We start from the raw sequence: 9,223 nt of genomic DNA on the forward strand, positions 1-9,223 counted from the left end.
GCACCGGCCACGCAGCAGAGACAGGGGTTCAGTGCGGGGAGACAGAGAGGGTGACCGCCGCCCCGCACCCCAGCCCGGGGCCATTCCCGGCAGGAGTGGGGGGGGCACCCCGCGTTTTCCAGGCCCTTCCCAGCCGCCCAGCGGGGGCGGGGGGAGAACGGGGAAGATGAGGGGGGGGCGAGACCCCGGCCCCGCCCCGCCCCCTTCTAGGACGTTCGGAGCGGGGCTCGGCAGCGAGTGACGTCATCTGGCACTCGCGCAACCGCCCCGGGTCCCGCCCCTTCAGCGCCGCCCCGCGCGGCCTCTGCGCATGCGCCCGCCTCCTTCCTGCTTCCCCCTCCCCCCGGATTCCCGGCCGAGCCAATCGCTGGGGGCGCAGCGGGGCGGGGCGCGGGGAGCGCGCGCGCTCGCCCCCATTCAGCCGCCAGCCCCGCGGCGCCTGTCGCGGACGGCTGCGATTGGCTGCGAGCGGCACGGCCCCGCCCCTCGGCCGGCTTGTTCCGCCCCCGCCTCTCGGCCCCCTCCCCGCGCCCCCCCGTGCCGGCGGTGAAGGTTCCCGATGGTTCTGGAAGGAGGCGGATCCCGCCGTATATAAACCGGGCGGGCGGTGGGGAGCGCGCACTAGAGAGGCTACAGCGGACGCGAGAGCTGTGTCCTAGCGTCAGTGAGGAGAGCAGCGCCCCTTCCCCCTGCCAAGGTGAGCGGTGGGGGCAGCAGCCGGCGCTCGCTGGCGGTGGATCGGCGCAGGGAGTATTTTCCGTCCGAACCCCGGGGCGGCCGGGGGCGCGGGGCTCGTGTTTGGAGTTGCGTGGGAGGGTGGGGGTGGGGTGTGCTGCAAGAGCCGCGTGGCGCTGGTCGTGCTTCTCTCTGCGTTTTTAGATCTTGGGAAAGGTGATCGGGGCTTACAGTCTGGGTATGGGTGAAAGGGAGACCGGTGTTGATAATTCTGAATCCAGTTTACTAAGTTAGTGTTCTTGTAAGAAGAGCGGTGGCGGTGGGGAAGCGGAGCAGCTCCTTGGGGGGTTCCGGTACGGCGGCGGGTGTAGAGGGCGGTGAGGGACGGCTGTTCTTGTCCCGGGGTGCAGCTGCAGCGCCCCCTCCGCCTCGCAGCGTGCGCGGGAAGGCTGTGGGAGGCTGACCCGAGCACCCCTCGGTGCGGCGGTACCGGGTGGCCGGAGAGATTCGCTCTCAATGAATGGGCCCCCAGCCATGAGGGTGCAAGATGGAGGAGTGGGGGGGCGGGGGGGGGAGCGCGGGTTGGAAGTGCCGGACTGGGAAAGCGGCGGGGGCGAGAGGGGGAAGGAGGGGGGGAAGTAGTCGGGAGCAGGAGAAAAGGAGCGGTGGCGTAGGGGAAGAAATAGGTGGTAGAGGGAGAACGGGGGCTAGAGGAAGGGAGCAGCGTGCCAGGAGGGAAGGGAACGCGGTGGGGGGGGGGAGTGGGGGCGGCAGGAAGGAAGGAGCGGGAGAAAAGCGGAATGGGGGAGGGAAAGAAAAGGGGGATGGGGCGAAAGGAGCGTGTAGGGACAGGCGGGCAGGAGCGGGGGCAAGGAGATGAGGCCAAGAGCGGGTTCGGGGGCTGCTCCGCAGCTCTTTGAGGGGGGGGTGGGGAATGCGCGCTCGACGCGGGGGGGGAGGCGGGGGGAGGCAGGGAAGGCTCTGGCAGTTTCTAGAACGTCTCGCGGTTCCGGCGGGCGTCGCCAGGGGGCGCTGCGCCGCCGCTCCCGCCCGCGGGCTCGGGGCGCGGTCCCGGCGCGGGCGGGGTGGGGGGGGCCGGGCCCGCGCCCGGCGGCTCCGGCCGCGCCGCTGCCCTCGGCTCTGTGGAGATGAGAGCGGGGTTTTGTAGTTGGACAAATCTCTCTCGGGCGAAGTCCGCCGCCCCTAAGGTTTGGCTCCCGCAAGGGGGACAAACGGGCAGCAGGTACCCGGTGAAGGATGAGTATTTATTAATGTAAATATTTTTCCAGAGAAACGAGTTCGGCTGAGCCGTGTTGGTACATAAGTTGGAGGTGGCGATAGCGTTTACTGGTGGAGGTGATAGCTGTGTATGCAAAGCAATAGGGGGATGCGGATAAGAGAAATAATCCAAATAAAGATTTTAGGTATCTCTCGGGAAAATAAAGGTCGTATATCGGTCCGTAAATTAAGGGAGGAGAGAGGAAAAGTCCTCTCTTACCCTAGGTGCTGCAGGGTAAAGTGGGTGTAAAGCAAGCCTGTAGTAAAAGTCTTGTAATCTGTATTCCTTAAAATTTCTGAATGGTTACTGGCTGGAAAGAAGATCTGGGAAGGGGTTTTTTTAATATGTGTGTATTCCTCTGGTGCTGAAACCATGTGGTTAAAAAACTTGATATCGGAATGCCACTGTCACTGCCTGTAAGAGGATATGTTAGGTAAGCTGTTAGGGATGGAATTTCAACTCCTCCCTCTCCTTTCACAGATGCCGGAAGCTGTGCAAACTCAGGACCAACCGATGGAGGAGGAGGTGGAGACCTTTGCCTTTCAGGCTGAGATTGCTCAGTTGATGTCTCTGATCATCAACACTTTCTACTCCAATAAGGAAATCTTCCTCCGTGAGCTGATCTCCAATTCCTCAGATGTAAGTACCAAAACTAGTCTGGTTAGTTCGGACAATTAATGAAATTTCCTAGCAATAGTCAGGGAACGTTAAAGCCTCTGCTGAATGAATGAATGTCTCTTTGTTTTACAGGCTCTGGATAAGATAAGGTATGAAAGCTTGACTGACCCAAGCAAGCTGGATTCTGGAAAAGAGCTGAAAATTAACCTGATTCCAAACAAGCATGATCGCACTCTAACCATTGTGGATACTGGCATTGGGATGACCAAAGCTGACCTGGTCAACAACCTTGGTACCATTGCCAAGTCTGGCACCAAGGCTTTCATGGAAGCCCTGCAGGCAGGGGCTGATATCTCCATGATTGGTCAGTTCGGTGTTGGCTTCTACTCTGCCTACCTGGTTGCTGAAAAGGTGACAGTGATCACCAAGCACAACGATGATGAGCAGTATGCTTGGGAGTCCTCAGCTGGAGGGTCCTTCACTGTCAGACTGGATAATGGTGAGTGTTGAGTGTTCCTGCTCAATGGCACCTTTTAAACATGTTTGGCAATGGTGTATAGTCTGCCTTGGAAAAGACAAAAGATAAAAGAAGTAATGTCTCACAGCAGGCATAGGTCCAGGTCATACCATGTCATTTGAGTTGGCATAATTCGATATATATGGAATGGCCAGGTAAATGGTGCATTAAACTTTCAAAGCTCATACATTGAAAAGTATTTGTAAGACCTCCACAACTTTGTATGAAGAGTCTTAAAAGACTCTGAGCAGAATAGTAGACATCTTCTGAAGCTTGTTTGAAATACATGCAGTAAACTTGAGAAAGCATAACCTGGGCTGTTCTTATACACAGAAGCTTTATTTTGCTAAGGTGAGAAAATGGCTGATAGAGCGGTGTTGTTTTTAAAGAGTTAATCATTAAATCTGCTCTGCTACAGCAAAGTAAAACATGTAAATTCTATTTTAGGTGAACCTCTGGGCCGTGGAACAAAAGTCATCCTGCATCTTAAAGAAGATCAAACTGAATACCTGGAAGAGCGGCGAATCAAGGAAATCGTGAAGAAGCACTCTCAGTTCATTGGCTACCCAATTACGCTCTTTGTACGTACCTTGCTTGAAATGCTAAATAAGTATTACCACTTTCACACATGAGAGTTCATGTAGGAGGGAGCAGTCAATCTTTTTTGGTTAGTTAGAGTTACTTCAGGTGTTACATGGAGGAAGCTCTGGGGAAATGTAGTTCTGTTACTTAAAATTATATTTCACTGGACTATCTTAGAAAAAAGATGCTTTTCAAGCCAGTAGTGTCTGTTTCCAAACCCTTAATTAATCTAGGTGTATTGTTACTTGTCGTTCAGTGTAATGAAACTGAACAGTAAGAACTTGGCTCATAGCATGTGGAAACACCGCCACTTGTGTCAGCTCCCAGAATGGGAGTCCTTGGAGTGTAGGAGGGAGAGCTTGACACCGTGTTTGTGAAGTTTTCTGGCTTTGTGAGGCTGCAGGGGGGTACTTTAGAACTGTTACTTACTAAATGCACGGCTTTTGCAATTCAATACTGATGCTGTTTTGTAGGTGGAGAAGGAGCGTGATAAGGAGGTGAGTGATGATGAGGCTGAGGAAAAGGAAGAGGAAAAAGAAGAGAAGGAGGAAAAGACAGAAGATAAACCAGAGATTGAGGATGTTGGTTCTGATGAAGAAGAGGAGAAGAAAGATGGAGACAAGAAGAAGAAGAAGAAAATTAAGGAGAAGTACATTGATCAGGAAGAGCTCAATAAGACCAAGCCCATTTGGACCAGGAATCCAGATGACATAACCAATGAGGAATATGGAGAATTCTACAAGAGTCTGACTAATGACTGGGAAGATCACCTGGCTGTCAAAGTAAGTTTGTCTCTCAAGACACAGCTGCAGTTGTATCTGTATATACGTGGGCTATAACATACAGCACTGAACATGGAAGGTTGCTTAACATGCTGCTGAGTTGTGAACCATTTTGCATTGGTGTTCATAATCTGGATGGAACCTGCAGTCAGGAAGTGTAGGTGCCTTTCCAGTTAATAGTTTAGTTACCATGTCTAATTAAACTAGAAATTAGGTTACGTATAAATATAAAACCTGATCAGGTTTGTAAGTTGTCATTGAAAAGGTTTTGTGCCTTTTTGATGGTGGGAAGTGCTCTAAGAACACACTTCCTTTCCAAATCTCAGTATGCTGTGTAATGAGCTGAATGTGTTCTGGATTGGTTTGCAGACATCATAACTTAACACTAATTCAGCGTGTCTGAGGAAAGTGCTTGTTCCTCACCAGTGTCTCAGCTGCTCTGTAGTCTCATCTCTGATGGGTTGCAGTTTGTGTTCTGCATTTGAAGAGCTGTTAAGTGATTACCACAGTGGAACCATGCAAACAGGCTAAAATGATCATCTTTGTTTTCTCACAGCACTTCTCTGTGGAAGGGCAGCTGGAATTCAGGGCTCTCCTGTTTGTCCCACGGCGTGCACCCTTTGATCTGTTTGAAAACAGGAAGAAGAAGAACAATATCAAACTGTATGTGCGCAGAGTTTTCATCATGGACAACTGTGAGGAACTGATCCCTGAATATCTGAGTGAGTATAATTCTGGGGAAAGTGTTCCTTGAAACATTAGAAGAATTACTTAGCTATTCTGTAGTTAGTTTCCTTTTGTATGTAAAGAAATTAGGAAGGGGGAAGATTTCAGTTCTAAACAGCTGTTGAGCAGTTAAAAGTACTGCTTAGCTCATGTTTACTGCAGTTCTATAGAAACAAATTCATAGTTTTTCATGGGCAGAGGCACATCTAAATAGAGTGATGGGTAGTGTTTGTTTGAGACTAGCAAAGGTAATTTTGTTTTGCAGATTTCATGAGAGGTGTGGTAGACTCTGAGGATTTACCTCTGAATATTTCTCGTGAGATGCTGCAGCAAAGCAAAATCCTGAAAGTGATCCGCAAGAATTTGGTGAAGAAGTGCTTGGAACTTTTCACTGAGCTGGCTGAAGACAAGGAAAACTACAAGAAGTTCTATGAGCAGTTCTCCAAGAACATCAAGGTTTGTGGTCTTTCTGCTGAACAGTGCAGATACTTGCAGATTGTTGTGCCTGAGCTACTAAACTACCACAGTTCAGTACTTAGCTGAAGGAATCACTTAAAATATTTTTCTTCCTGCTTTTTGTAGCTTGGCATCCACGAGGACTCGCAGAACCGCAAGAAGCTCTCAGAACTGCTGAGGTACTACACATCTGCATCTGGTGATGAAATGGTTTCTCTGAAGGATTACTGCACTCGCATGAAGGAGAACCAGAAGCATGTCTACTACATTACTGGTGAGTTGGGACCTAAAATACTCAGGCCAACACTGTGTAGGTTTACCTTCTGAGGGATTTATAAAGGCTGTTACAGGGTTCCCAGTTCCCTTGCTTGGCAGGAATGGGAAGCATTTTTTTACCTGGGATTCCAGGAAATAAAAATTTGCTTCCAAATCAGTGAAGAATATTAAATGCTGGAGTGTCAATTTAAACAGCTTGAGTGTCTTTTGGGCTGTTGGTGCCCCTTTTTCTTTTCCTGTGGTCGGGATATGAAGCACCACAGCTGTTGCCATAGGCTCTGCAGAAGCTGAACAAGCTGCTGTTAGTGCTGAGGCTCACCTGTGGTGGTGGTGTTTGTTGCAGGTGAAACAAAGGATCAAGTGGCTAACTCTGCTTTTGTGGAGCGTCTTCGCAAACATGGGCTGGAAGTGATCTACATGATTGAGCCTATTGATGAATACTGTGTGCAGCAGCTGAAGGAATTTGAAGGCAAGACCCTGGTTTCTGTAACAAAAGAGGGTTTGGAGCTTCCAGAAGATGAGGAAGAGAAAAAGAAACAGGAGGAGAAGAAAGCAAAGTTTGAAAATCTTTGCAAGATAATGAAAGATATCCTTGAAAAGAAAGTAGAAAAGGTAAACAGTAGTACTTGGTTTACCTGTGTGTAAAAGTCAATCAAAAATCAATTTGGGGTAAACCACTTGTACTTGTTGAAATGCTTCAATTGCAAACCTGTGCTCTGTATTCCCTCTGCAGGTTGTTGTGTCCAATCGTTTAGTTACTTCTCCATGCTGCATTGTAACAAGTACCTATGGCTGGACTGCCAACATGGAGAGGATCATGAAAGCGCAGGCGTTAAGGGACAACTCCACAATGGGATACATGGCAGCAAAGAAACACCTGGAGATTAATCCTGATCATTCCATCATTGAAACACTGAGGCAGAAAGCAGAGGCTGATAAGAATGACAAGTCTGTGAAGGATCTTGTCATCTTGCTGTACGAGACAGCACTCCTGTCCTCTGGCTTCAGCTTAGAAGACCCTCAGACACATGCCAACCGCATTTATAGAATGATCAAACTTGGGCTGGGTAAGTTGCCAAATCTGTCCTGGCTCCTGTGAACTTGGGGTGTACTGTCTTGGTCCTGCTTGGTAGTGTGGAAAATGAACCCTCAGGTGGCTGAATTACTGTGGAGATGAAAGATTTGAGTTGTGCTATCAGCATTAATGGGTGTGTGTTTCCTGCACAGGCATTGATGAAGATGACACTGCTGCAGAAGAAGCCAGTCCAGCAGTCACTGAGGAGATGCCACCTCTTGAAGGCGATGATGACACATCACGCATGGAGGAGGTGGATTAAACCAGTTTACAGGAATTCATGAATGTTTCCTTGGCTAATATGAATAAGTTATATTTTGTATATTATGAATGTTACCTGCCAAAAAAAAATCTTTGACACTTTGTCTGCATTCCCTCTTTATATTTATTTTCGAAGATGTTATACCTTTATTTTTGTTACATTGCTTTTTCAGCTGATGTGAGATAAAAATGCCATTGAGGGAATATTTTCTTTAACACTGTACAACCCTAAACAGGCAAGTAAGGAGTAGTTATTTTTGTCTGTATTAGCTGGTTGCAGGTGGCAGGGTTTTTGACTTATTCTTAATTGCCAGAAATGCAGAAAGAAGTTAATGAAGATGGGAAGACATCAGGGTGTTCAAGTTTGTTTAGTGTTACACAGCTCTTCAACTCAAGTGTCTAACATACAGTACCTAGTAACTAGGTATCTAGGAGAGCTGGATCTCTTGGGGAAGCTTTAATCCTTCTGCTCCTAACAAGGTCTTGATGTTTAAAGTTGTTTTTTATACTGTTCAAGGATTCTGGATTGCACTCTACCATAGAATAGAATCCACTGTAAATCTCTATTGTGACTTATGCAACTCTGCATGTACAGTTCAAACCTAGAACTGTAAGAATAAAAGTGTTAAGAATTGAGCTGTGTCACTGACTTCATCTGTTCTGCTCTGCCCCTCCCCACATGAGTTGCTGCTCTGGATCCTGAGCTGCAGCTGCTGCCCTCAATGTACAATGAATAGGGTGTGCTTGGTGATCCCACTATAAAACCAGTGCCACACCAGAGCAGGAAGGGTCTCTGGAAAAGTGATTTGCTCTTGAGTTGGGGTATATAATTCATGTGGATGGTTCAGCAATTGTTCTGAAGTCTTGGGTGAGTGGAGCTGCAGCCCTGTTCATCATGGTGCTGCTGGGAGGTAATCAAAAGCTTTTACCTGAGAAGTTGCCAGTAACACACAGCCTGCCGGGATCTCTAGGTGGTTGTGCTGCTTTCTGTGTTCCTTGGCATTTGTCTTGGAGTAGCAAGAATTCTTAATAAGCAGCTCCATCCAGCAACTTGCCCTCGGTGCCTGTTGGTCCTTTTGTTGACTTTAGGCAGATTGTTCGGTACAATGTCTTAAATTCAGTGAACTGATTTGAGAGAAAGAGGGGTTTAAGGGAAATTCTGATCTGCTCACCCTGCTGGTTTCCTGTGTCCATTTCTGCTCCAGGATACAGGAGCTCCCCAGTGTAAAATAATTCACATATATATGACAATGGTGTGTTGGTGTTCTTACTGTAGTAAGGTGAAAAGATGGAGTTTCTGGTCCTAACTGTATTTCACATGTACCTAAACTCCTTTTCATACAAACTAATTCAAAGTAACTTGCACAAGTTGTGGTTTGCAAGGAGATGTTTATGCTAAAGCACTCAGGGTGGTGAGAGGCCAGCCCCTGTTTAGCACTGCAAGCTGAGTTATTCAAGCTGTGTTCCTGTATGTCAGTTCACTAGACTGAGGTGATCACATGGCTCCAAATCCGAATTCTTCCGCAAAGATGAGAAACAAGAAGATGGATATGAAAATCAACTGCTTCAATGCTGCTTTACACAACTGCTGAAATCTGGATGTGTGTAGCAAGTGGGGCATTTGTCTTCCACACCTCCCATTCTGTATTGTGATATGAAATGTTCAAGATCACATTATGTTTACCTCATAAAAGTCTGCAGAAGAGATTGGTGTCTGCATGTCAGCGAGAGCAGCACTGTCAAAGCAAGGATTTCTTTCCTTGGGCCAGCGAGGCAGGAGCTGTGGCTGGGGACTCTGAGGTGTGCTTTGATCGCAAGTGTCCCTGCCTCAGCAGGAGCTGTTTGCTCAGCCTGGGTGCGATGTCTGTGTGTTCCATCTCCACCCCTCACAGTGATGGATGTACTGCTGCTGTTACAACTAGCATGGCATCAAACCAGGTGCAGAAATGGAGTTTCAGTTTCTAATGTGTGTACCA

The 9,223-nt window shown here is 48.4% G+C and overlaps 1 protein-coding gene across 1 annotated transcript; it reads left to right on the plus strand.

Moving 5' to 3' along the window:
- The first annotated feature begins 513 nt into the window (after positions 1-513).
- HSP90AA1 (heat shock protein 90 alpha family class A member 1) lies at positions 514-7,883 on the plus strand. Its single transcript, XM_053980538.1, has 11 exons — positions 514-697; positions 2,435-2,593; positions 2,705-3,071; positions 3,537-3,670; positions 4,145-4,453; positions 5,010-5,175; positions 5,445-5,635; positions 5,762-5,909; positions 6,255-6,523; positions 6,645-6,978; positions 7,139-7,883. The coding sequence occupies exons 2-11, from the start codon at positions 2,435-2,437 to the stop codon at positions 7,246-7,248; spliced, it is 2,187 nt and encodes a 728-aa protein (XP_053836513.1). The 5' UTR covers positions 514-697; the 3' UTR covers positions 7,249-7,883.
- The last annotated feature ends 1,340 nt before the right edge of the window (positions 7,884-9,223 follow it).

This window comes from Vidua macroura, chromosome 6 (genome assembly GCF_024509145.1).
Source record: "Vidua macroura isolate BioBank_ID:100142 chromosome 6, ASM2450914v1, whole genome shotgun sequence".
Lineage (NCBI taxonomy): Eukaryota > Metazoa > Chordata > Aves > Passeriformes > Viduidae > Vidua > Vidua macroura.

Coding starts and splice junctions, on each gene's coding strand:
- HSP90AA1 (XM_053980538.1), top strand. CDS start 2,435: ATGCCGGAAGCTGTGCAAACTCAGGACCAACCGATGGAGGAGGAGGTG. Junction 6,524..6,644: donor TTGAAAAGAAAGTAGAAAAG/GTAAACAGTAGT, acceptor TTCCCTCTGCAG/GTTGTTGTGTCCAATCGTTT. Junction 6,979..7,138: donor AATGATCAAACTTGGGCTGG/GTAAGTTGCCAA, acceptor TTTCCTGCACAG/GCATTGATGAAGATGACACT.